The sequence below is a fragment of the Camarhynchus parvulus genome, chromosome 5, assembly GCF_901933205.1.
Source record: "Camarhynchus parvulus chromosome 5, STF_HiC, whole genome shotgun sequence".
Lineage (NCBI taxonomy): Eukaryota > Metazoa > Chordata > Aves > Passeriformes > Thraupidae > Camarhynchus > Camarhynchus parvulus.
The window spans coordinates 54,912,746-54,940,228 of NC_044575.1; the positions used below are offsets into that span (position 1 = coordinate 54,912,746).

Below are 27,483 nucleotides of genomic sequence, written 5' to 3' on the forward strand. Positions count from 1 at the left end.
CACTAAGTTCTTGTTACTCACCTTTGCTATTAGTCTGTTCAAATTCTCCTTCCCCATGTAAGAAGTTTGCTGGGAAAGCACAATCTCCTGTTTCTGGATGATGCTGGTCAGACTCGTTTTGCAGCTTTGATACTGCTTCAGGAGCTCCAGAACCCTTGCACACTGCTCCTGGCTATTAAAAAGAGATGCATTACTTATGGCCTAAGCACAAACCTGCAGCCTCAACCTCCTGTCTGCTCCCTTCTCCTATATTCACACACGTGGGAAGTTTGACAACCAGGTCTGGATGAGAGAAAAGGAGTGATGAACTGTACCTGTCTTAAATCCTGCAATAATGTGTGATACCTTCATGGTATCCAGACAGTTTCTGGAATCAGAAATACCCTTCACCATCAAATGCCTCTGATGCACATTTAACTGTGATGAGCAGCTGTGTTCATATGATCCTCTCCACCTGAGAGGTGAGCTCAGTCACCAGTAAACTGAAATATCATGTGCAGCAGATCTCACAGCAGCTTGGATGGTGGATATCAGCCCATCCTTCAGCGGGGTATGAAAACAGGCTGCTCCCACCTGTGCAAGCCATGAGAATTAACCAGAACTGTGCCAGTCCATGCAAAGCCTCTGGGCATCTTCAAAAACTGTACCAGAAGCACAGATGCCCTGGGCAATCAACCACAGCCTCTCCCAGTCCCCTCTCTCACAGAATTATCAAACCAAGCTCCCTTTACTTTGCTGCGTAAGAGACTGTTTTCCCAGCTGTCCTTTTCCATTTGTTTCAGTTTGTCTTTTCCTTTTCAGTGTGCTGGCAGGAAATTTGCAGCAAATACAGAAGACACAGCATTCCCTGCAGCAGCCAGGTTTTCTCCTGGATGCCAATTAAGTCCAACACATCACTGCATACCTGCTAAATGATGGGACTGCGATGCTTTAAAAATACGCAAAGTTCATGAGCTTTGGCTGCAAACTTTCATGAGCAAGTCTTGGTTTAATGATAGTTTATGTCTCCAGTGTACCTTTAAGGTATGGTCTAGGGCTTTTTTTCTGTTTGATTTCACAAGCAAACTTCTTACTTGAACAATATTACTTTAAAATGCAATTTTCCTCCTTACCATTCAGCAAGCAAGAGCTTTGTATCCTCCCATAACCTCTCTGTAACTCTGCGCTGCTCATTTGCTTCCTCTGCTTTCTCCTCATTGATCTGTGGGAGCTTATTAGCAATTTCTTGCATAGATTTCATTTCAGCAGCAGCACGATCCAATTCCTTTTCCAATTCTGTTAATGATTTTATCCTTTATTAGAAACAAAAATGAAATACAGTCTTATATTAAAGTAAGCCTTTGATTTGGTTCACAATTTAATTATTAAGTTCCCTAGAAATTCATCCTGAGCTCCACATACTGTGTTAAATGACATCACAAAAAGTCTAATTTGGTCTTCAATTCATGTAATCTGACACAGGCCCTCAGATGAGTTATGCTGACCTCAACACTGTGAGAAAACAATCCAAATTCTAAAGGGCAGCTGGGTCTGTATGAACACAGTGAAATTAATTTGTATTAAAAGGCAAGTGCAGTCTGTCCATCTTACACTGCAGAGTTTCAGATCAGATGCATCAGTGCCCAGCAAGGGGACCCATCTCCCTGTCTGACAGTTTTCTTACTGAAAACTAAGATCACAATAACCCATCTCCTATTTTTTCTTCCTCAATGCTGCTTCAAACACATAGATAGACAGATAGATAGATCGATAGATAGATAGATAGATAGATAGATAGATAGATATGAGTTTGAAAGGAAAAAAAATGGACAAGGCTTTCTTTTTTAGGCTGTAATGGACCAAATAAAACAAACTCACAGCTACTGTCAATGTTCTACAGATACTTCAAATTCCAGTGCTCTCCAGCAGAGGGGACCCAGGCTGACTCCACTGAAAATATGAAATTAAAAGAGCTTTAAAAAATAATTCACCTTTTCTGAATAGCTGGAATTGTTGGATCCTTCAAGCCTATTTTATTGATTCTGCCCTGTAGATCCTGAATGGTTTTAAGGAGTTCACTGTTTTTTCTCGAAAAAGTCTTGTGTAAGTCTTTTTCTTCTGTAGGCACCTGTTCTCTTGAGGGATCATAGATGGCATTTAGCTTTTTTGGATAAACCTCGAACAAGTTTTTCACACCAAGTCTTTCTCCCATGACCAGCATCTTCCAGACAGATATTAACACTCTTCAGGCGCTCATCCAGACATCTGGCCTCTTCTGCCAGATGAGAAACTTCCTGTGCAGCCTCCCTCAAAGCTTTTCCCTGCATTTCAGGTTGATCTGGGGGAGCTGGGAGAGATGTGATGGAAGTCTGGATCTTCCTCAGGGAGGCCATAAAAGTTTCCAGATCTTTAAGGACACCCTCACGGTTCTGCATTTTATGGCGCATTTCTTCAAGCTGCTTTTGACAGTTAATTATAACTTTTCTGGCAGCTTGCAGGTCTAATGGATTAACTTCATTCCCTGCTGAACTGTCCAGGTGTTCCAACTGTTTGCACTCTTCAATCTGTTCTAATATGCATCTCTGCAGCATCTGAAATTTAGAGCATGACCAAAAATGTTAGCAAGTGAAAGAAAACATTTATCCTGCATTCGAGCTGAACCTAGGACTGAAAAACAAATTATAATAGCAGTAACAAAGTATGCTAAACAGGATGGGTAAGATAGAAAACCTATTCTGGATGTCAGTGGAGGGAAGGAAAAAAACCAACAAAATAATCAAATAAAATGGTATTCCACACACAGGAAATTTGATCAGCACTACAGAAAGCTCAAGACTCCTTCCTGCAATGAGACAAGAAGGAGAGAAAGATGATGATAGTCCTGGGACTGAAAGCAGCAGGCTCTCACAGCAGGACATCAGCCAGAGCACAGGCAGCCACAGAGATATTTATTACTCTGCCATCTTTCAGTTCTTTATGCTATACTTTTGGAGCAGACTTCCATGCATTTAAAAATCTCCTGGTGCAGCCTGCAGGCTCTCTGGTTGCAGCCCTCAAAGAGCAACAGGTCAGGGCTGTGAAAGCCCAGATGTGCAGAGAGCTGGGCAAAAATTCTGGGCCCTTGCAGCCAAAACTGGTCAGACAGAGCACACATGCTGTCTGCCCTACAGCTTGAGAGACCTAAACCCTACTTCACTGGAGAGCCAAGGGCAGACAAGTGCAAACTTTCGGTTCTGTGTAGCTGTCAGTGTGCTCAGCCCAGAGGGCAAGCCAAGAATTAAACAGAATTCACCCTGCCCAGTGGACCAGGGCCTGGGCATCAGATATTGATAGCAGGTGAACAATTACTGCACCCACACTGAGCTTCCAAAGCCATCCTGAGCTGTGCTCAGATACTGCAGCAGATGTGACACAAGGTAGCTTGGCTGAGCTCATAAATTAACAGTGCATTATGTGCATGACTCCACAAAATGATATAAGGCCAAGTGGGAACACCACAAATCTGCATCAAAAAAAGATCCTAACCTACAATAAAATGTTCACAACAATGGCTTTCACAGCAGAACCGACTGAGGGTCCCTGGCTTGCTCTACAGGACCAACAGTGTTTAAAACACAAGGACTAAAATGCCATTACAGATTTTAGAAGGTTTGGGAAGTCTTGTCAGCAGCCCTAACCTCCTGAGTGAAAATCCCATGAAGTTCTCTGCTTCCTAGATATTAAAACCTATCCTTGCTAGGGTGTGGTCTCTGCATCTTCCCTTACCTTCAGTTCACTCTCAGGAAGGTCCCAGTCCATCAGACTAAACTGGTGGATGTACTTGTTCTTCAGCCATTCATCTACTAATCGACAGACAGAGATGGATTGATCTTCTATTTCCAAAACAATTTCCACAGCAGCCCTTAAAGAATTTGCTCTGCAAGAAATTAACAAAACATGAACTGGGAAAGCAAGCAAGAAAAGACACTCAATATTTTTAAGCACAAAAAGCCACAAAAATAATGTAACTGTCTAACAGATCTAATCCTCCCCCTCCCAAGGTCAGATGAGTTTTTCTCTGATTAATGAGAAAAGCAATGTCAATCACAGTGAATTTAACCAAAAGATGAAAGGAAATAACAGCAATAAATGGGAATATTGCACAGTTATGTCACAAAGATCTGTCTCTGATCTTCTTGGGGCGACTCACGCTATCTTCCATGTGTATATGAATAAAAAAAATTAAGAACAGCTTAATTTTTTGCAATGAAGAAAAGGTTAAAAATGTGCAGCTATTTTCTGCAACACACATTATTCCCTTCACAACATACACAATTAGTTATAATTCCTTAGCTAATACCATAAAGTGTTATTTTATACCTGATACTTATAATACCCTGAAGTTCTTTCCACTCGCTTTGTAGCTTGTTTCTTGCCTCAGAGAGAGCAGCCTGCTGCACTTCAGACACAAGACTTTCTAAGGCAGATGAGATCTTTTCCAATTCTTTCCAACCAGACGTGAATTCCATGTCTATCATTGCCTAGAAGACAAGCAGTTCTAATGCATTAATATGATCCTGTATTTCTCAGTGGACATTTCATAAAACTAGTCACAAGAGTCTCTACAAAAACAGTGAAAACATAATCTGAAAGTAAGAGTATCTACTGCCTTTTTTCTCCTTCAAGACCCAGCTTTTAGCTGCATGCAAATTTCCAGTAACATTTTACAGTGACAATTTCCATGTCAGATATATGCCTTGGCTACATTTTATAAAAGGGTCAATAAATAACGGGCCAGGCATTCTTACTACAAGAATGAAAATATCTCCACCTAGCTATGTTCCAAAGAAAAACAAATGTAGAACTGAACCAGCTTCTGAGATTTTTGATAAAGCTTTGTAGTCCTTTCAAGAAAGGCCATGAAAAATTGCAGTAATAAACTTTTCAACATCAACTCTGTGCCTTTTGCTGTCACCTTAAGGATCTCACAAACGTAACCAAGTTTTATGTGTCCTGGAAGAGCTCCATTCTGCACAAACACCACTTGGTGGTCCAACTCTGATGACTCCTGCAGCCCTGGCCATCTCTGCTGACAAACAAAAAGCTCCTTTCTGCAGTTTTTTTCCCCATTACACCTATTTCAGCCTGCAGACAACAAACCCAGAGCCACCAATTTCTTCTTGTCTTTCAACAACACCTGCAAAACTCCAGTGCTAGGCAGCAATGCAGTTCTGTTGAATCTTAAATCCTTGATTTCCCTTCTTCCAACACATATGGTCGCAAGGATGCTGCTTTTTTCTTGACAGTATATCATATATGTAACAGAGAAGTGAGTGCTCTACATGAGAAAATAACAATTTAGGCACCAGGTATATTTTTAAAAGATGAATACTTGCCTCTAGTTCAAACAGCTTAAACTTAAGGGATGAAGTGTCTTTTATTTCATCAGTAAAGTCAGATGTTACTTTATCTCTGCTGTGACGTAGAAGTTCCTCCAGGTTACTTCTCTGTGTATTAAAGCTAAGGAAAGATGCAAACACTTTTAGAGAGAATATTAGTTTTAATTAAATGGAACATCTCAGGGTATGGGACTCACTGATCAACAGAGTGCCATAAAAAAATAAGCTCAGTCTATTGCAAGTACATATTTTATTTAAGCCCAAAATGAATGAATAATGCATAACTGAGCAACATATTAAACAGATTGCTCATATGGCTAATCTTCAAATCTAAATGCCAGCCTGCATTGTCTAAATTCAGTTTTACAAAAGTAAAAGCGTCAGTTCTCTAAAAAACTTGACACATTTCTTTATTTTACAGTATTTGAAGTTATTAGTAAGGCAGACGCAGACTTTCCTAGCCCAAGAAAATGAGTAGAACATTCATAGCTAAAAATGTTCTTGCTACAAAATCCTAATGCTTGAAGCATTTAGTTACTGTAGTGCTTCCCTATAAATTACAGATATTAAGTAAACTGTAGCAGAAAAAAGAACAGGGTTCTGCAGAGCAAAAGTGCACCTAATGTTTGGTACCTTCAATGAATTTGTGAGCTAATTTGTCTAGCACAGCATCATACCTTAACAACCATGCATTTTCTCCTTTAAAAATTACCTCTCTAACAAAGCTGGTAGGGCCAAATCATCATCTTCCTCAAACTCGTCAGCACAGCTTTCTCCATTGTGGTGCTTCACATCTGGTTCCAAAACTGCATCTGCAGCAGGGCTTGAGGTCTGAGTAAAAACAGAAAGGGTGACAGTGACCTCCACAATATGCTGTGTAATACACAGCAAAGCCTAACAATCATCTGTGAGCTCCTGAAGGAAGGGATGGCTTGATGTGTCCCAGAGGAGATGAGAGAGGCCATTCATGAATTCAAGATGTGTTTGAACTCAATCACGAGCCCAAAGAGCAAATTTTGGAATACTTGTAGCCAGCTCATTCATTCTTTTCACAGATACAGACAAATGCCTCCAACTCTTCACTAGGGCTCTCTCTGTCCTCTGAAAATTGTTCATATTACTGGGACACTACGGGGAATTTTCACTTGAACACAGCTTCCCAGATAGCCTTTCCACCTGAAAATGACTTTTCTGCAAAATATAATTCCAGGCTGGAGGCTCACATCTTCTCAGAATGCCGAGTGCTGCTGCTTGCATGTTAATTTTCATTATTTACTTAGTCTACATTCACAAGCACAGTGGGGTTTGGATTTCTGACCAGAGGCCCAAGGTCTTATCACAATAAAAACAGTAAGAGAAATAAATACTTTTTCCTCCTGGCAATGACCTCCCTTTGACAGAGCACTGTTTTCCATCAGCAAGTCTGGACTTCTTACCTCCTGTACCATAAGGCTGTCAATTTCTTGAGAAGCACCAGACTCTTCTCCATTCTCAGAAGCCATAATGGAGTTCCTACAAGAACAAAATATTAAATACAATGGGGAAAAAAATATCTTAGCTCAAGGTTTAAAACAGTGCAGCTGTGTTGAAGGATAATCAAACATTGTACTTGCCAGTTTATGCAACTTAATACTTTAAGTGTTTAAATGCACAGCTGGCCACAGTAATGTACTACCAAAACACATTGCAGTATCCCAAAATTTATGTGTAAAAATGAGTTCTATAAAGCTACAACACCCCATAACTCAGCCACACACCCTTTCTGAGGGGGCTGTCCTTTTCCAACACGAGCCAGCAGTGCTGTGTAAGTGTCTGCCACCATTTGCTGAACCTTTTCCAGCCTTTTTTCACAGTCTGCAGTGAGTGTCTGTATCCCTGGGACAGTTTCTTCTGAGAGTCTTGCCAATGTTTTAAGGTCTTCCAAAGACTTGTTAAGCTCCTTCATGCTGCCTTCATGTGAAAAAAAGGCCTAAACAGAGAAAAAACAATATAATAAGCCCATGTTAAAACACAAGTATAAGAAATTATTCTCATACATTTTTTAATACTTCCATTATCTTGGTTGAGTGCTCTTAAAAGTCTAAGCTGTCAAACCAAGGCACACACACTTATTTTTTCTTGGTTCTTTCTAAAATAGAGCCAGAGAGTAAATTAGGATTTCTGGCAACATGTTCCCTACTATATTTACACGACTACACTGACTCCTGCTTGATTTAGAAATTCATTATGTTCTATAATTTTTAATTTTGGTCCCAAGTCTTCTTCAACTTGACATCAGATAGAAGTGTCCTACTGACTACAGAAAAAGTAGAATATTTTTTAAATATTCCTTGTCAATTATTATACTTCCTAGAGTAAATTCAAGATACACCAAAACCAAAAATGTGGGAGAAAAAATGGAAAAAGGATACCACCTACTTAACAAGGGGTTAATTCTAAATGTTTGCAAGAACACTAATAGCTGCAGTAAAAAAAGGTAAAGAAATCATTTTGGTGGCCTCTTTGCTCTGTGTTTACTTAACACGGAGCACAACGGCCCTGCTCCACAGATAATGAACCCAAAAAGGAGGAAGAAGGACAGCAAAGCATTCACAAATAGAGACAGAAAAGGAAATGTGTCAGGTACCTCATGCTCCTTGATGAGCCCTTTGGTTTTATCCATGCTTAGGAGTTTCTTCTCTTTGCCTAACTGCTTATTGATTTTTTTAAAAGTTGCATTAAATTTCTTTTTTTCCCTTTCTACGATGAGCTGGACATAGGATACAATTTCCTGACGAACTGCCTGCAAAATACAAAGCACATTGTTCCCATAAGATGGTGGGACAGTGCTACACAACAAGTAAAAACACCAGAACACACTGTGACAAGAAAAAATTTGCTTTCAAAGATGCCAGGCCTAACGAGACCAGACAGTGGATTCTCATTCCTGTATTACCTCACCTCCCATCTCCTACGAACATCATCTTCCTCCATCAGCTTCTCATGGTCAGATGAAATATTTTTCAGCAGTTCAGCTGCTTTCAAAAATTTGTCAAGAACTTTATTGTCCAGAGCATTAAAAGCTTCCTATAAAAAAAAAAACAAAAACCAAAACAAAACCCAGACATCATAATGAAAACCAAACAGAACTGGATGTAACTTATTTAACTAACAAAATGACAGTGGTAGCATGTAAGACATGTGAATAAATCACTGTATATATCACACATATGGGGTGTGTGGTTCTGCTGTGGGTGGGTACAAGGGCATTCTCCATCCCTCTTTATCTGCAAAAGCTTGCAGAATCAGTGGATGCTTTATGGAGAAAAGCAGGCGCTGTTCTTGTAACAACATTTAGGGGAAAATTTGGTACCACAAACAAAAGATGAAGGTTGCTGAACTCTGCCTCTTCCCTAGGGAATACCTGAGGCTGTGTCCCATGGATGTGGGCAGTGAAAGGGTGAAAGGTCTCCATCAGCACCATGGCACCTCCAGGATGGCCTGGAATGAGCTCTGTGCCCCTCCTGCCACATGGTCACCCAGCCCTCTCTGCCAGACCAGGCAACAGAGATTTTGAGCACTTCCATCTCCAAAACCCATTTAAGAGAGATCCACATTTTGAGATAGGACATTTGATTTACCAACTACCCTCTGGGAAAAAGAGGAGATTCAGTATTTATAATAACCTGCCCAAGAATTCAGGCATGTCATTCTTGATGGGAAGCTTAATTATTGATCAGGCCAAAAAAAAAAGGCTGTAGCTGTGAAAATTATGAGTTCTGATGGAGTGATGGAGTAATTTAGGACAGGGCACTGAATAACCTGCCAAAAGGATTTGTGTTTCTTCATTCAAGTTGTCTGCCAAGTTAATAAAGCGCTAAATCAGAAAACTGAGCAAAGCATTAACAGCAAATAGCAAAAAAACAAAAAGGTCAGTATTTGTCTTACTTCAGACTTTTAGAGACCACATAGCTCTCAGAAGTACACAAATTCAGCTGTTTCAGAACACAAACCCACCTCATATCTTGAAATACATTCTTCAGGACTTAATTTTTGACTGACAAGTTGCATAGCCTTTGAAATGGAGGCCTCAAGTTCTTTCTGGGATTCTTCAAAATTGAGCAAAGCCTCCTTCTCTGAGGGCTTCTTCTCAGATTTGGACAGGACGTTGTTCAGATCACCCATGACAGCCTTGGAAGAAAGAGACTTTTCAGAACACACCTGAGTGTCAGTAATTACACAAAGTTATTGCTTCACAACATCACTCAAGTTTTTCAAGTTGAGATACTGATCTTGGAAATGTTCTAGATTTTGCCCTGACAAGAGTCTGGGAGACTGATTCCAATAGCACAGAACCTTTTCTATTTCACACGACTGACAAAGAGTTTTCCATGCTCTGCAATGGTAAAATTAGAGATATCTGTGTGTTTATAAATGAGTACCTCTACTTTGTCTCTGGCTTCCTTAATTCGTGCCTCCAGCCCAGTGGTGTGAGAATGCTGCTGAAACACCTGACTTGAAACATTCTGCCTCAGGGATTGCAGTATCTCTTCTGCTGCCACAACTTGGTCTTGGCACGAGGATCCTCTTGCAGCCAAACTCTGATTTGAACAAAAAGCATTAGAAGCCTTTACAAGTGTTTATTTGTCTTTTTATTTAAACAAACTGAGTGAAAAAGCCAGCTTTGATCATGGATGGCTGATCCTTGCTAAAGGAAAGCCTCACATTCCAGTGACGGTCAGTGTACTGCACTGTAAAATCTCTGTTTTGAGAAAGAAATTTGCTGCCATCCACAGGGGATTCTGTTTGCTGATGCAATTTCTTTCTGCCAGTGCAACACCTCCTGTGTCTTTGCCACAGAGCCAATGAGATGTGTATTTAAAACGTGCTCTCTCATCCAAGCAGCTTCCCAAATGAAACCACACATTTGGATATGCAGCATCTGATCATGAAGTCATCCAAAGTGAGCACACACCAAGGCTCAGATTTCCTTGTAGTATTCAGCACTGCAAGGCAGGAAAGCAGCTGGGCACTCTGCATGCAGGAGTAGTGTGCCATGTTTGAATATTTATCATGAAAAGTCCTTATTAGAGCTGTTTCTATCTATGAATATTCAACACATTTCTCCTGTCTGAAGTTGTCAATTAGCATTCTCCTAATCATAATCAGAGCTTTATTCTGGATCTTGACCTATTGTACTGCAGGTAACGAGTGATCCCAGACATGGAGGTACAATGCCAGCCACATGTTTGGAGGCTGTATTTCAGGGTGTCCTTTGTTATTTCATGGTTTTTTTAACAAACTAGAGTCACACTGCCAAATGAGGCTTATTTTATAAACATATGCCCATGATTACAAAAAGATCAACAGATCCTTTTCGTCTCTCACACTTCCAAATCTCTCAGGTAAATGTTGCAGTAAAAAGAGACAGGGCTTTTGATTCTTCCTGCAGAAAAGCTGAATTTTTGTTACATGGTTCATATTTTCAGAGGAATATCAGAAGGCACTGTGTTCAAGCTAACTGGTTAACAATACACTGATATTCAGTTCTTGGTTGTTAAATGGCTAGGGTGTATGCTTAATAAACTTCTCTATTTTTGGTTAGTTTATATATTTTCTTCACAGATTCTCATGGGACAGACTCTTTGTTTTTGTAGGTGTGAACAGTTCTCTTACAAGAATAGATTGTTGTGTTAACTGATTCTCATTTTCATGACTTTTTCACATGGGAACTTAGAAGCTAGTTGCTAGCTTAGCTGGAGTAGTAGGGCTTAAACTATAGTTTTACAAGGCTTTTCTTTTGTAAGGCATTACCCAAATGCAACAGCTAAGCACTCTGCAAGAAGGCACAAAGCAAGAGAAAACTAACACAGATTCTAGTGCATAGTTACTGTATGTAGGTTAAATGAAATAAAGAGTATTACTGTTTATTTACAGCACTTACACAAAGGAGTTTCAATGAAACCTCCTTTGTGTAACTGCCACCTTCACGCCATTAGGTTATACAAGCCCTGTTGCAGAAGTAGGAAAGGCAACATAAGACACTGCTTCAATTTCTTCAGTGCAAAGCTTGGCATCTTTATTCTGTCTCACCTTCACTAGCAGGTGAAGAAAATAAATCAGACTTTGTATTGAAGCTGCTGAGTTATATACAGAGATTTTCACCTGCCATCTGCTGGGAGCTGGGGGTAATCTCAGGCAGAGAGACATGGGAAAGCGTACTGACTAGTGAAATTTATTGTTAGAAGTTAATTTGCGCTCTTTGAGGATATTTCTAAAAGCACCTATAAGATGAGATTCCCAAATAACCCCACATGCTGCTGAAAAGACTTCTGAGTATCCCAATTTTTGATGGGTAAGCCCTGAATACAGCCAAGGTGTCCCAAACCTCCTCCCTGCATTGGAGAGTAGATGACAAAAGCCTTGTATGACCAGGGAAACTACTCAAATTGGCAACTTGCAGAGCTCTGGTCTGCTCCAAGTGCTCTGCTGGACAGGAGTAATTAATATCACTCAAGAACAAGGTGCTGATCAGTGGCACCAACAGCATTTCATTGGCACCTGCTGGTCAGCTGGACACACTGATGGTGGAAGGCTCACTCACAGCTCATCTGGGAGTGATCCTGAGAAATAACAACAAGGCACAAGCACTGTCTTGACTTTTTACAAGTATTACAGCACAAAATCCACATTAAGTTCTGCTTCACTGATGATGCCTCATTTTACCCTGCAAGATGTGAATCTGAGGAACAAGTACTTCAAGCAGCATTTTCACCTGCAAATGTTCCTCCAGCTCAGGTTCCACAGGCTCCTTGTGACTGATCTTGCTAAGGAGATGTCCCATCTCTGCTGCCCAGCTGTCCACCCCTCCAAGGAGCTCTTCAATTTTCTCCAGGCTCTTTGGAAGCTCTGTGGTCTCTTCAGCAGCATTTGTGCTCTCCTCTCTAATCTGGCAACAAAGAGAAAGCTAAGATGTTCATTCCCATCATCTCCCCACTGCCCTCCTCCAACACAGTCACCATTTGGGTCACTTCCCAGCTTTAGCACTCAACAGGGATCAAAGAAGAAATAAATGCCAAACATATTGATAAATAAACCAAGAGAAGCTCAGTTCCTCAGCCCTGAGGGCAGGTGGGACAGCACAGTCTGTCCCCTTGTCCCCTCCCTTATAAGTAGCCACACTACTATGGAGAATGGGCTGCAGCATCCCCCAGCCCACAGCAGGGAATTGTCCAAGAGCAGCAGCTGGTGTTGGTCAAATCAAGATCAGGAAGTGTGCTGACATTAACACACTGGCAGTCACAGGCCAGAGCTCAAGCATTTGGTCTTGCATTTTATATTAAAAAATAAATAAAATATATATGATAGCCATAATGTCCAAAGCAATGCCACAAAAATAACTCAGGCTTCTTGCACCTCACTTATCTGATTCCTCAATATATTTCCTTGAAGCATCTCTTATTAAAGGTTTTTCTAGCAAACTCTGGATTTCCCTCGCCCTTTGATTGCTTCCTTTGATTTTATTGCATTCTCACTAAGCTCATCTCCTACAAAAATGTAGCAGTAATTTTTTGCCACCGTTTACTGTCACAGCAGTACCTTTAATAAATGTCAATGAAAGGCTCAACTCAGAAAATTAAGAGTTCTAATATTCCCAGGCAGAGTGAAAATGTCATTCTTGCGAAAGCACTCTAGGGACTGTAATATGTATAACATTAGGCAGGTTGTATAGGGATTTACAGCAGCCTAAAAACCTGTCAAGTGAGCTGGTGAAAAGTTGCACAACCTTAGAAATATCTATGCAGCAATAATTACTTTCTAGTAGCTAAGACAGAGTCTGTAAAATTTAACACAGGCTAAATTGATTATTTCCACCCCGAGCACTGAATTAAGAGCTTCATTCTGCAATAAGATTTCCTTTTGTAAGCGGTTTTGAGATTTCAATTTAAAAATTGAACGTTTTCCATCCTGTTATAATGAGAATTTTACTGAGCCACAAAAATTTCGAATGGGATGCTGCTGTGTACTCTGTTCCTCAAGCTTTAAAACTGGCAACCTTGAGTTGACTGAAAGATTGATCAATCTCTGATTAGCAAGCTGGTAAATCTAGGAAAGATGACTTTGAAGGCTGCATGGCAAAGAGTAATAGTGACTTGTAACTCACAAAGTGTGTCCTCTTGATGAACTTTGCCCATCTCCTGTTCAGTTTCTTCAGCTCTTTGGCAATATTTGATCCAACTTGCTCTTTGCTGACTTCAATGAGATGGTTTCCAGCTTCATTTAAGGAGCCATGAATCGAATTCCTCTTTGCCAGTACCTCAGCAGGGATCTAGACAGAGGCATTGAAATAATTTTAAGCAGAACCCTGTCAAACATTTATTTCCACAATGAAAAGCAGAAAAACAACAACAGCAGCCACTGTGAGATTTAATGTTTTTCTTCCAGGAGGCTTTGAAGTATCTCTGTCAAACAAAGAGAAATCCAACTATGTACCTCTTTTGGATCCTCATTTCTGTTTTCTTCCAGCCATGTCTTTAGTAAGTGGATGTTTTCTGTGTAATTACTCCAGGAGGACAGGACTTTCTGTAGGGTGGTGTTTACATTGGAAATGTACTCTTTACATGTAGAAATCTTTGACTCCACTGTCTTCAAAAGTTTGCTGATTTCTTGAGGATCTCCAGCTAGGATGTGGAATAGGAATTATTGTTATACATTTGGGAACAGAGAGGTTTAATTATACAGAAACACTGCTTACATGGAACAGTAGATGGAATTAAAACTGGTGGCAGCATTTTACTTCAATATAGAGATCTACACACCAACTAATGTGCATGAGCTTACCCAGGTCAGGACCACTTATGTTTTTCAAGTCTTCACAAATGTGAGTAGCAGTGTCTAGTTGTGTTTCAAGCTTCTTTTCTTCAATGAAATTCTGCTCAAAATGAAAAGTAATTGATATGGGTAACACTGAATGACACAAAAACTAGGTAAGAAATACAGCTTGGGACTTTTTTTTTTGCAATATGAGCCTACAACCTACAGTTTAAATGTAAACTGAGCAAAGCCCACCCAGCAACTCAGCTGTACCCTTTAGTCTGAAACAAAATTGTTCTTTGACTCTGCTTGTACAGAGAGTAAAGTAAATAGAACTATGAATACCTGAATGCCACTGCCTGAGCCACAGCCCTGCATGAGTCAGGACTGCTTGCTTCAAAAAGTTACAGCCCCAGGGCAATACTGAGAAATGGCATCTAGAACAAGTCAGGTAGAATTTAGTCACGTAAGCCAAAATGTGATGAAGGCAGAAGGTGGGCTTCCCTGCATGCACAGAAACATTGAGGTGCCTCATTTCTGACAGATCAAAACAAACTGGGGGTGGAGAAGGTGAAAGAGGAAGAAATGGGAGCAGAGGAGGACACTTGTGTGTGCACAGGGAGTGAGGGTTGATCCTCAGCCCCCCTCTGAGCTGATCTCATTCCAGCACTCCCCACTCCTACGAATGTCCTACCCAGCAGGGTACAAAACAACGTCCCTTGTGACTGTGACAAGCCTGGGCCCTAAACCCTAAACAAGCCCTAAACTCCCTGGCAAAGTTCTGCATTCTATCAGCTTGAGCAAGACCATGAGCCACAACTGTAGAAACAACATGATAATAAGTATTTATGAAACCAACTGAACCAACAAACTCGGCAAAGATTAACTCTGCATGACCATCTCACCACGGGGTGAGACTGACACTGCTCAGGAAATTGCTGTTTTATACAACCTATTGTTGCCTCCTTCCACAGTACTGAGGCTGGTGAAATTCACACTAATTTAACTGTGGATTTGCCAGCCTGAGAATCCTCTGAGAAAGTCCACTAAGATAGAATTCACAAGGAATCCCATTAACTCGAGATGAGGAAAAACTGGAGGCATCAGCATTTTCACCTCTGCCTCTACTCTTGATGCAGTTTCCTTTGTCAGTATTTGGGGTTGGGCAATCCATCCCCTCCTAAAACCCTACATCAGTTTCATGACTTGAGTCCACAAACTGAGCTAAGCATAAAGTGTAATAGAACAAGACAATTCATATTCACCACAAAGCATAAGGAGGTAAAGAAGCTGGGAAAAGGAAGAGGCAGCAGTGTGAATAATGGCTGGTTTTGAAGAAAGCAACAACTGAACTACCCCAGAGACGGTTCTGTGGATTGGAGATAGGGAAGGGCTGCTGCAGCTGGCTCTACAAATAATCTAGAAAGAAAGAAATCTTCACAATAAAGAATAAAAACAGGCAGAGAGAAAATCACAGTCATGGTTTGCGTTACTTCTCCAAACTGAAGAAAGAAATCTCATTCATAGCCAAATGGAAGATTTTGGGGGCAAGGAAAGCTTCTAGGGAGGTCTACCTGTCCTTCTTTGAATAAATCTGAGATTTCACCAGTCCACCATGCTTCTACCAGCTACAATATCTTCTGATGACATAAGATTGAATCAAAAAGAGCTGGGGAAGAATTACCATCAGGGTGTGATACATATATCTGAAACTTACATTCCAATTTTCCAGCAGTGATTCCACAGACTCTTTTGCCCCATATTTCACATCCCAGATATTTAGCTTTAACTTCACCTCATTGGCAATGGCTGAGCACAGTCCATAGTGGTATTCAAGAAAAGTGCTGGGGTTTGTAGAACGAATGTTGCTAAATCTGCAAACAGAAAATAGTTCCAAAAGTTTATTCAAAACCATTGGATACAAAAGGCATTAATGGATCAGGATTTTATCCTGAAAAAATCAAAATTACATATATGTAAACTTTGTTGTTGTTGTTGTTATGACAGGAATTAACAGATAAGATAGCAACAGTTCATTTTTTTTTAAGCAGCAACAGTTGAGCAGTAAATGTTGTCTACTCAATGTATGAAAAACCTTAAATGCCCAAAAAGGGACATCTGCCACCTGCATGTCAAAGCATGTCAGGTTATGGATACAGATTCACTGGTCATTTTTTTAAATATCCTCCAACAGATATTTGGGGTAGTACAAACTATAGATTACAGTGATTTTTAATGGTGGAAATAGAAGTTTAGAGAATCCCTGCCACCAGGGAAATTTTTACGTTGAAAATATTCAAGTTTCCTATCCCTAGTGGTTGTTTTATATCCCCACCAGCAAAGGGCATCTGAAAAGGTCCTGTTAATGAGCTCTACTCTGTACACACAATTAAACATTCATTGGATCAATGAGAGATCCCTGCCTGCTCCACTTGACAGTCAGCCTGTGTTTAGGTCAAAAATGCTTTTTTTTGCAAGGCATGGATAAATTATGTGCTTTGTTCAGAACAGCAGAGCCAGTCAACAGCAGAGCTAGAATACAACATGAAGTAGAGGGAATTTGAGCATCACAACCTTCTTTTCATTTCCTCTAATTTTTCAGGCAAGACTAGTGGCATATTCTTCTCATCTTCATTCTTAAATGACTGAAGGGTGTCCAAGTGAGAATCAAAACAATCCATCAAGCCCTGGGGAGAACAAGACACAGTAAGCCATCATTTTGATCTAGAGTATTTCATCGGGGAATCTCCAGCTCACCTGCTGTTAGGGAAGGAGCTATTAGGAACTAGTCAGCACAAGACAATCTCCCAGTGTCTTTACTCATTAAAGTGCAATGAAAATATTTACCTAAACACCTTCTGAAGTGCATATTTAGTGCAATACTACCTGATTTCTCTTATCACTGTGCATCTACTTAAATATAAGGACCACAGACCATACACTATTCCCATTATCAGATTCTTCTGCACTTTCACTATCATCTTTAGGAGAAAACAAAAATCATTCTAACAGCTTCAGGGTATTAAGTTATTCTTTGCTATCCCTTAGCAAAGAGTGACAGCAAAACCTGTTGAATAAATCTGTTATGTCACCTGCTCCATAGTTCATTTGACTGCTCAATAAATCTGTGTCTAACACCAAGCAGACAGGGTATCAAATTAACCATTCAATGGCCAGTGTCCCATGATTGGGGAGTATTTTACAGGCATGTGTCTCAGCACCAAATTCCCTACCTGAAAATAAAACATAAAATGCATTGCACAGAAGAGAAGCCTATTTCTCAGTGGCATATAAAAAAGCTATAAGTTTATTTCTATGTTATAAAATCTGCCACAAAGCATGTTAATAGAAATGGCTTAATCCTGAAACAGCCCTCAACCACAAAACAGTGCATAGATTTTTAACACAGGATTTTGTAATCTTAACACTGTATCAGTCAGACAGTTATGAGCATTGGTGGATAATTTCCTAGACCTTAAGTAAAGTTTGCATTATAAGGTACCACCTTGCCAATATGATCCCTACACACAACATACTAAAAGGGGAAAAAATTTTCAGCAGGGTGTCTTCCCATCAAGAAAAGAGGATTTGGTAGAAATCAAGCATTAATGTGTTTCTTCTTCTGAAGGAATGGCATTATTTTATCTCTACATCTAATGGGAAAAAAATAAACGCCTTAAGAAATGACATCAATCTCTATCTTATTCTTAAAAATGCTTTAAGTATTTAGGTTGCACAACAAAAATCTTTAATCAAATGGCTAAAGACTGGCAAAGCTCTTACCAGTTAAAAAGCCATCTCTCCTATCAGGACCTGACTAGAAACAGTAGAACAGAGTGGTGTTATTAAGCCACTTCAAGAACCTCCACTGCCAGTTCTTTCAAATTCATTTTAAGGACAATGTCACAAAACCAGCAAATTTGTTTATAAAAAACCCAAGTATGGCATTATGATCACCATCCAGGCATCAACATATATACTCTTTCACAACTTTCAAATTCAAAAGGATGTTTAAACTATTATCTATGCAAATATGTGAAGATCAGAATAAATAACTTGCATGGGACAAAGGTATCAAAATATCCTTGCCTTGAATGGAACTACAGAGTGATTCAGCAAATATTTAACTTTAAACACACAAACTTCTTGAACTATTTAACTTTTAAACACACAAACTTCTTGAACTCCCTGGAATGCAACCTTAAGCTCAAGTGCTTTTCTGAATAGGTATGCATTAAGCATAGATTTAAAGATAAAGATGCAATTATCCTGTGTTATTACTTAACAAACAAACAAGTTGCAGGAACCACATAAAAAAGAATAGCATAATTTACTCATTGAGGCAGTACTCAAATTTAATCTCCCCCCAGTGAAGTCTGAAACCTGCCTTATAGACCCATGCAGTTATTTAATTAAACTCATAATCCTTCAAAGGTATGTTCAGAAGAGCTTTTCATCTTCAGAAGACAAACACATGCACACCACTTCCCAAAATGTCAAACAGCAATTCCATAACAAGTGCTTTGCCAGGTCAAACTGAAGCAGAATTTCCTTTGTGATCAGCATACCTTAAATATTACAATTATTTCTCTGAAGACAGACATTGCTTTGAATGGGTCCTGTAAATCAGGCAAATCTTCTGCCTGCAGACGTTCCACCTCCTGGAGCCAAGCCTCAATGCTATCCAGAGGGGAGGGCAACATCTGGTCCAGCTTTGCTTTCCACTCGGTAATCTTTAAAAGGAAAACAAGTGCATTAAATCTCTCACTATTATTTTCTTCCCCATCTCCAAGATGCTGATATAAGCTGCCTAAGATGGTGCTCAAGACATCCCAGGAACCCACTCCCTCATGCCTGTCGAAAAAACAAAAAGAGTTTCCAGTGAAGTCAGCTAAAACAGTCCCTTTTACCTCAAACCCAGGTTTGCTGCCAGCCCATAACCTCTGCAACACCACAGAGAATTAGGCATCCCTATCCTTTGCTGATGACCATCCCAAGGTCCAGAAACAGGAAAATTTATAGTGAACTAGTTGCAAAAATAGGGGGGGAAATAGAGATGAACAGCTTTCTGTCTGTCATGGGACTGACAGGGGAACATCTCTTCCACAAACAGCAATCCCCAGCATGGCCCTACCCATCCCAATCTGAGTCCCCCACAGCAAAGCACTGACCAACCAGGCCCCACTAGATCAGTGTCTGTGCTCTGAGCCATAATTGTGTTCCAAAATAACCTTTTGAGCATAAATCGGCCAAAAACTTTGATCAGAAGAGTGCTTCGAGATAACCAGATGCATTTTCCAGGGATTTTTCAGTCTTGAGGCTCAGGAGGCAGAAGGGTAACACACAAAAAGTCACCTTCTGCCTTCTCTTGGGCACTGAATGCCACTCAGACTGTCTGGACCTCAGGTTCAGGGTCAAACCTCTTTTATCATCCCAAATAAAGCATCATCCCCCCACTTTTCTCAGTGTGAGTTCCTGAGGTAGACAGGCTTCTTCATCCATTCCACATGCTCATGCTGGTAATGGGGTGAGTGAGAGAGAAATGCCTCTGACCTGAGAGATCACTTTATCCCACTCTTCCCTCATCTGCTGCTGGCCTTCACTCAGCTCAGCTTCACCCCTTTTTGATGACAACACAGGCAGAAAGGGGATTTCCTCTTGGTTAAATGTTTCCATAAACGACATCATTTCCTAGAGATAAAAGAGAAGAGCAATTCACAGAAGACGTCAGATGGAAGCTCACGGAGCCAAGTCCTGCCTTTGAACACATTGCTATGAGTTCCATTAACTTCAAAGGGTGTGATGCATGCAAAGGCAAGACAGCAAGAGGCATTCTTGTCTCCAGGCAATATTTGGGTCTGAAATTATAGGTGCCATTCCATAAGTCTTTATTTAACATAATGTCAGCGCAGTGAGAACACAGTTCTCCCCTCCCAGCAAGAGAAAGGGAAAATTCCTCCTCTCACAGTTCCCCATGGGCCACTTTATTACAAACTCTGACTACAATATAAGCCAAAGGAAATTTTGCTGCAGCACAACCTAGAGCCAGCAATTCAACTACTCCTCTATAACATCAGCTGGGTAAAACCTACTGTTGTAATTAGTACAGAAATAGCCAAAGTAACTCTGTGAAGGGCCTACGTGTTTGAATCTTGTCCAAGCTTCAACTACGTCAATTAATTAAGACAATACTTTACTCTTTCCAAAACCTTTGCTTAAAATTTAAATAACATATCTCTTTCTCAAAACAGAGAGAATTTTAGCCTACCATTCCTTCAATCATATGAGGGATTTAACAATTACATCCTCAGATTTCCAAGTTTTCTTTAAAAGCTTATTTAACGCTTCAGGCAATGAAGATGAAAAATATTAAAAACATTCACAGAAACAGATTCTTTTCACAGAACATGAAATGCAACTTACTTTATACTTCTGGTAGTATGTTTCATTCTCTGTTTCCACCAGCAGCTTTGCTAACTTCTCCTCCTGTGCAGCCAACCAGCCCATGGCCTCTCTTACTTTCTCCTGGTAATTAGAGCAGAAAATTTCATTTTTCCATTTTGCAAGCATTGTTTTTAATTTACATTGTGCCATAAAACAACGCTCATTGAGCATATGATAAAGTCCATTCAAAGCTATTGAAAAACAAATAATACTCCTCAGGGACCCTGATGAGTTTTGAGTCAGGCACTATTACATTGCAGGGACAAAGTTTTAAACCTGGCACCTGGATATATGATGACATCAAAAAAAGACCTGACTGCAGTTCTACTGAAAGGAGATTATCAGCATGTGAATAACCAATTAAACTCTCATAAGAAAATACAGAGAACACAAAATGAGGGTTTCTGGTCAGTGTTATCTGTCAGAGGCAATTTCTGTCCACTTTACATGTCAGTCACTAAATTTAAACCTGGTTGTTCTGTGTATCTGCATGTACAAAGTGCATTCACAAATCTGCCTTTCCTCCAATGTTTACACAGACTTCAGACACATAAAGACAACCAAGCTTGAAAATGTCCTCTGCAATAGCTGAATGAAAAGAAAACAACCTGCACAGCTATTCCACCTGTATGACCAACCAAAAATCTGTAACATGGAGTTTTTTCTACCACACAGGAGCATCAGAGGGTTCAAACCAATTCAGTCCTGTCAGTAGCAGAATCAGAGGATCTACTATGTGCCACTGACTCAGATATAAACTGGGCAAAGAAAGCACATTCATTTGAAGATGCCTCAGTGACAACCCACACAACATACCTGCATGTCTTCTTCAGACTCAGGCAAATTCTTGGAGTATTGCAAAAACTGAGCCACGTAAGTCATGATTGATCTTTCATCCGGATTCACAGTGTCAACATCTACGAGAGCCAATACAGCATTTACATAATTATGCAGCCTTCTAGGCCTGATCACATAATTACACACCATGCTGCAGTTATTAAAACACATCACCATAAACATGTTTATTTTGCAACAGCTCACTTAACATGCCATTGACAGAAATTAGTATGTCATGAACATTTTTTTCCTTGGGAATATTTTAATAGAACATGATTAAGTAATGAAAAAGTTTCTCCCATGAACAGGAAAGTTTCTTATCCTTTCTTCTGCATATTGCTCCTGCAATTGTTGCCAATTCAAAAATCCTACAGTCCTTAAGTACAGATGATGTTATAAAATAAAGAACCTCAGGTTTGAGCACTACAGCAAACATCAATGTTCCATTTCAAACTTAAGCACAGTCTTATAGATCATATTAATGTCACTCCTAATAACAAAGGTTTTGAAAAAGCTGATCATTTACCTTCAGGCTCCAGAAGCCGTGGGATATTCAGCTCCAGTTCTGCAATTCTGAAAGCCTCTTTCAGGTTTTCTTTATTGCTTCTGGCTTTTGCCTTCTCCAGATCAACCAGACCTGGTCTCAGGGTTTGGATGATGGCTAAAAAAGCCAGTCCACTTCGCCAGCTGGACTTGAAATCAGTGACACTGACAGAGCCGTGCCTGTCCCAGAAATGAGTGGAAACAAAATGTTAGGATATCTGAAGAAATAGCATTTAAATACCAATTCAGAAATAAGAGTATAAATTCAGTAAAATGGAGTATGAACCAAATCCAAAAGCACCTCGCTACTGAACTTCTGCACAAGGCAGACAACAACACAGCCAGTACTAGCAATCACAACAATTACTTCTTTTTAAAAGATGACTATTTCTTTTTGCCTTCTATTGCATTCTGAAGAGAAAGCCTTGCTGATCCAAATGCTCTCTAAATATCACCTTTGTGCTCAACATCTATGCATTCTATGGGGTGGAAAAGCAACAAGAAAAGCACTGCAGAACATGTATTTGTCTGTAAGGACACCAAGAACTGGCATTTTAGAAAATCCAAATCTTAAAAGCGATGTATTAGTGCAGGAAAAAGTATTTCTTTTTCTCTTAATTAGCTTAGTGTCTTGAATCATCTTTTATAATGTTCACAGTCTGAACAGTGGTGTGAGGTGCCCAGCCATGCAGGCCATAATGAATTCTGGGACAGCTTTCCAAAAACAGCCTGTATGTTATGAGTATGTTACAACATGGAAAAGATGTGGGGTTCCAGGCAATCAAATTCAGTCACAAAACAATGGGCCAAGTCTTACAAGATTTGTTTCTTTACCAAAAACTACAGGATTCACTGGTAACAAAATATTTCAACATAATGCCAGTTCAGAAATGAGACTGCAAACCAGACAGCAATATTGCTGAAAAACAGGCAAAAGGAAGAGAAAGATTACATGGATAAAGAGCTGGTTTTGATGTGCCAATTAATCTTCTGATAAAAGACAGCTAGAAGGCAAACCTCAGTGCCATTCTACTGGCAGAAAGTGTCTGATGTGCTGATGAAAGCCTTTATCTCCCACTAATAACATGGAATATTAGTAGGATTTTATTAGAAAATAAAACAACGCAAAGAGCTGAGGAGAAAGAGCTGACATTACTGTAAAGCATATTTGGAAGATCCTGCAGTGAAGCAGCAGCCCTTGAAGAAAATGTAAATATCTGTATCTGGTCTAGACTGTGTGCTGTGAACACTCCCCCTGAAAGCAGCAGTGCTATCTGTACATCAAGCACAGAGAAACATCATGCTAGAATTAGGGACTAGGACCACCAGGATTAGCATCCTCCTTTGGGGTCATGCAGCGTTTTGACAGAAAAGCATGAGTTGTGGGATCATAGAAAGTCTACATTTTCCATTAAAAATATTTTAAAAACCTTGAGACTGTGTGAATCAGAGCCAACCATGAGGATTAAAACAAGTAAATCATGGAAACATTTCGCTAGACTTATCACACAGGAGTCCCTAAAAAGAAAAAAGCCAAACAACTCAGATTACACTGTTGTGTTTAATTAGTAAGATGAGCTTCACTTTATTATATTTAAAGGGCTCATGTCAAAACATTGGGGCCTGACTGATGCTGAAAGTACTGGTAACCAAAACTGAAAGTTAAAGGATTTTCTGCTAAGCTGCCACTAAGTAATCTTAAAAACAGGGGGAAATATCACCATATGTAGAGGAAAGGAGTAATTCAAAGTGTAGCATGTTAATTATAAGTTTTGGTTGGAACTTACAGTGAACACTGTTCTTTTGCCCACAACAAAAGAGCCTTTGTAGCAGACATCTTCCACCGTTCCTTAATTTTAGCACTTTTTTTAGCTGATCTGTTTGCCTTTGGAGAGGACTCAACAGCACCTGGACGATCAGGTGAAGGCTGATTGTAGGTACAGGCAAGTGTCCTGGCCAATTCTTCAATCTATCAGAGAAGATGGGAGACTCAATGAGGCTTCAGTAAGAGATTCCCAAGGAATTAATGGGAGAACACCAGAGAATTAGACAGGACTCAACCATAGCTGTAACAGTAGCTTCCCTGCCCACCAAAAATCAAACAGGACTTTTTAATCTGCACAATCTGAACCATTTCATGCTGAATTCCCATCTTTAGGCAACTTTTTTTGGCAGGATATATTCACCCAAAGACTTGTGTGTTATGCTGTGGGTACCAGCAATGACATCAAGGGACCTTCTCAGTCAATTTCTACTCTAACCAGTGACAGCAGCCCATGGCATTGTGGTTTTTGCTGTCAGGAGTGACAAATATCAGGCATAGTCAGAGTTTGCCTACTCACTCAGAGTGCAGGAAAATCTACCTGACAGACCTCAGAGATCTCTGTTTGGTTCTCTGTTTGAGAAGCCTGATTTAGATAAAAAGGTAATTGCACAGGCCATGAGCAGCACAAGACTCTTTGGCATCAAAGTACCTCTACCACAAAAAATATGTGCTAAACACTGCTAGAAAACTTTGTTTCTTAGTGCTCTCTTCAGCCCCAGTCACCAGTCAGTGCACCTACATTATTTCACTGCTGGTTCTCCCTAGAAACCAGCTTGGCTCCAGCACCCTCTGCAGCCCTACACCACGATTAAAAATCAAGGCCCTGGGCTTTCACACCTCCCCATATCCTCATGCCATGCAAGGTGCACACTCTTATTGTATAAGAAACATGACTTTGAGAGCTTTTGTGTTATTTCATGCACTGCTACTGAAAAAAAAATAATACAAGAATTGTAGATTGTGAGCAAAGTCAGCGCTGAGGAGTGAGGCTGCCTCTGAGAGAGATGGATGAGCCATTACACTCTGTCTGCTCTTTTTGGAGCTTAATCATTACAGACCTTAGACAAACAAAGTTTAGCCCATTTTTTAACTGGTTACTTAAAAAAAAATCTTAGTATCTTTCCTTCCTAGCATTTGCAGCTAGGTACTGTTCATCACTGCCAGCCCTGCACTGATGCATCTCCTCCTTGAGATGCCACTTCCACATGTCAGAAAATAATCTTTTGTTCAGTACTAATTCATCTTATTTAGCAATCACGTAAGTCAACACATTTTTGTGCTTTTCCCCTCTACTAAAACTCTCTTACATCACTGAAATACTTACATGAAAATGAAATATAATGGTCCAGATTAGGCCAAGCACAATGGAAGGTTTTCCTTCAATAATGTCAGCTACATGAATATTTATGAGCTTCAGCTAAGGAGGGGAAAAAAGGGATCATTGTTAACAAAGAAAATGTTCCACTAGCTAAACTGGCTTTAGTTGTGAATTTTGAAGTTAATACTCACTGATCTGCTCTTTAAAAATGTCAAAGCATTTTCTATGTTACTTCTACACTGGAAGGTATTAAATCCTTTTTCCCGTGGCTGCAAAGCAAAAAAAAAACAGGTTATATCTTCAACTGCAAAAATTAATTTTATTCTATATTTTCAAAAGGGAAGTTCAGCAAAAATTCATAAATTACTTTGGATCAACTTACTTCAGTGTGTTTCAGAGTCAATGGTACAAAAATAAGTTACTTGAAACTAACTCTATGACCCCAGAGGGATGATTCATATGGTTGCACTTAAGCATATCCAGAAATCTTTGCTGGACTTGACAAAGGATTGAGGTAATATTTTTATTACTCTGTCTTACCAGATGTTGACCTGAAAGCACTTCCAACAGATCCAGAAGCAAATGTCCCTGCTGTATGTCTGTATACAGGTCTGAGACAACATAAGGAGGGGTACGCTGCAAGATAAATTTCAATCTTTCGTCATTTTGAATTCAACACACTACAAAACATCACAGATTACTCTGCTGTTAAATAATGTTCAGCATCCTTTATTTTTTTCATTAAGCTGCAATAAAAATCCTTCATCTAAACAGTCACATCCTGCTTCCTCTAACTCATTACTATGTTTGTGTCTTATTCCCTCCTCCTTGTCCTGCCTCTGTGTTTTCTAAGGGTAATTTCAGGCCTCACTTTCAAGCACTCACATTTTTTAAAGGGAGCCTGGGGCAAAAGTAAAAAAAAAAAAAAAAAAAAGAGAAACAGAAAGCTAAACTAGGCAGTTAATTCATATTTTGAGATCTTACTCCACATTAAGTACAAATTTGAGTACAGAGCTGCATAACTAAACCTCTTTTCACCCACATAACACCAATTTATCAAGAGCTCAGCAGCTTCTGCTAAAGGAGGGACCAAAACAAAATCATATTTTGTTTCTACCTGAGCAAGTCAGAGCCCCAGCAGATGCTGCAGGAGCTGTTTTCTGAGACCTTAAAGAGCACTTCCACTACGATGTGGTTTGTCTTAATACTTACCAGTCACTCAGGTCATCTCATTAAACTCATGTTCTTGGATTGCATAATAGAATAACACTTACCTAATCCCAGTAAAACCAACTGTAAACTCAGAAACTCATAAAACCCTCAGACATGTGCCTCAATCCACCACAAGTTTTACCACATGAGTAAGGAGAGTGACATCTGCACACAAACCACCTCATACAAATGTCCTTGGACATGCCCCAGTACAGTGCTGCTGCGCTTACTAAATAAATGCTTCTCGGGGCTACTTTTCCCATCCAGTGCCTAAAAAAACTTGTAGTAATTTTGTTTGTTCCTAAAAAATTTAATCTCTAACCAGCATATATGAATGAAAAAGGAAAAAGGCATGTGTTTGCTAAAGAAAGCCCATTTACCTTTGCCAATACTGAATTTATCCAACTAGTGAAGGTTTTCTTCTGTGTAAACTCTCGCTGGACTGGAAAATAAAAACAAAAGAGAAACTAAAGTTAATGGAAAAAATGATCAGGTTTTATTCCTCTTTCCTGAAAAGACACATAGTATCCACTTCAAACCCAAGGTCTGTTCTTCCTGATATTAAGTTAGTATTTAATATCAGTATTTCTCAACTCTTGTTTCATAGCTGGTATTTTCTTGCTTGCTGAGTTGGTACTGCAAAGACCTCTACAACCATCAAGCATAACCCACAGGATGCAGAGAATAACTAATGAAGGTTTTCTCAGAAGATCAGCAAATACAAATAGCGATGTGAAAGCAGAATTCTACAGAGAAATATGACTGCAATAGCTCTGTCCATTCCTAACTGTTCCTTCAAGGACTCAGGGCCATCATCAGTGTAAGATACATCCTGGAATTAGGGAAAAGCCACGCATTAAGTTGGATGCAGGCTGGAGTTAGGTGATGAATGCACATCTGTAGGTGAAGCCTCACCAGGAGATATCTTCGCTAACTGAAGGGCTGGAGAGAGTTAGGAGGCTGTCATGGGGAAATACAGCCTCCACCTGCATCCTTTCCACTGCTGGGCCCTCTCTGGGGTGTACAAATTACTAATCCAGCTGATGCCTAAGGTTTTAGCCTTTATATTTTTCAGATTCTGTGCTGCTTTAGTGGGCAGTTTTGAGCTTTATATTAAGGGATGGTAAACTCTCTTCACAGAGTAGGGAGAAAAC

The 27,483-nt window shown here is 39.9% G+C and overlaps 1 protein-coding gene across 1 annotated transcript in view; it reads right to left on the reverse strand.

The window, feature by feature from the left end:
* Nucleotides 1-27,483, reverse strand: part of SYNE2 (spectrin repeat containing nuclear envelope protein 2) — a 176,040-nt gene that overhangs the window by 121,512 nt on the left and 27,045 nt on the right. The window contains 30 exon segments of the mRNA XM_030950368.1: nucleotides 22-172; nucleotides 1,113-1,292; nucleotides 1,971-2,146; nucleotides 2,148-2,570; nucleotides 3,745-3,895; nucleotides 4,339-4,499; nucleotides 5,355-5,478; nucleotides 6,070-6,188; nucleotides 6,794-6,869; nucleotides 7,115-7,326; nucleotides 7,984-8,139; nucleotides 8,298-8,423; nucleotides 9,354-9,527; nucleotides 9,779-9,937; nucleotides 12,112-12,285; nucleotides 13,501-13,665; nucleotides 13,830-14,017; nucleotides 14,178-14,268; nucleotides 15,868-16,024; nucleotides 16,725-16,837; nucleotides 18,719-18,883; nucleotides 19,704-19,841; nucleotides 20,574-20,675; nucleotides 21,411-21,511; nucleotides 21,958-22,154; nucleotides 23,762-23,943; nucleotides 25,124-25,216; nucleotides 25,309-25,386; nucleotides 25,658-25,753; nucleotides 26,710-26,771. Coding sequence (XP_030806228.1) covers nucleotides 22-172; nucleotides 1,113-1,292; nucleotides 1,971-2,146; nucleotides 2,148-2,570; nucleotides 3,745-3,895; nucleotides 4,339-4,499; nucleotides 5,355-5,478; nucleotides 6,070-6,188; nucleotides 6,794-6,869; nucleotides 7,115-7,326; nucleotides 7,984-8,139; nucleotides 8,298-8,423; nucleotides 9,354-9,527; nucleotides 9,779-9,937; nucleotides 12,112-12,285; nucleotides 13,501-13,665; nucleotides 13,830-14,017; nucleotides 14,178-14,268; nucleotides 15,868-16,024; nucleotides 16,725-16,837; nucleotides 18,719-18,883; nucleotides 19,704-19,841; nucleotides 20,574-20,675; nucleotides 21,411-21,511; nucleotides 21,958-22,154; nucleotides 23,762-23,943; nucleotides 25,124-25,216; nucleotides 25,309-25,386; nucleotides 25,658-25,753; nucleotides 26,710-26,771 — 4,490 coding nt within the window.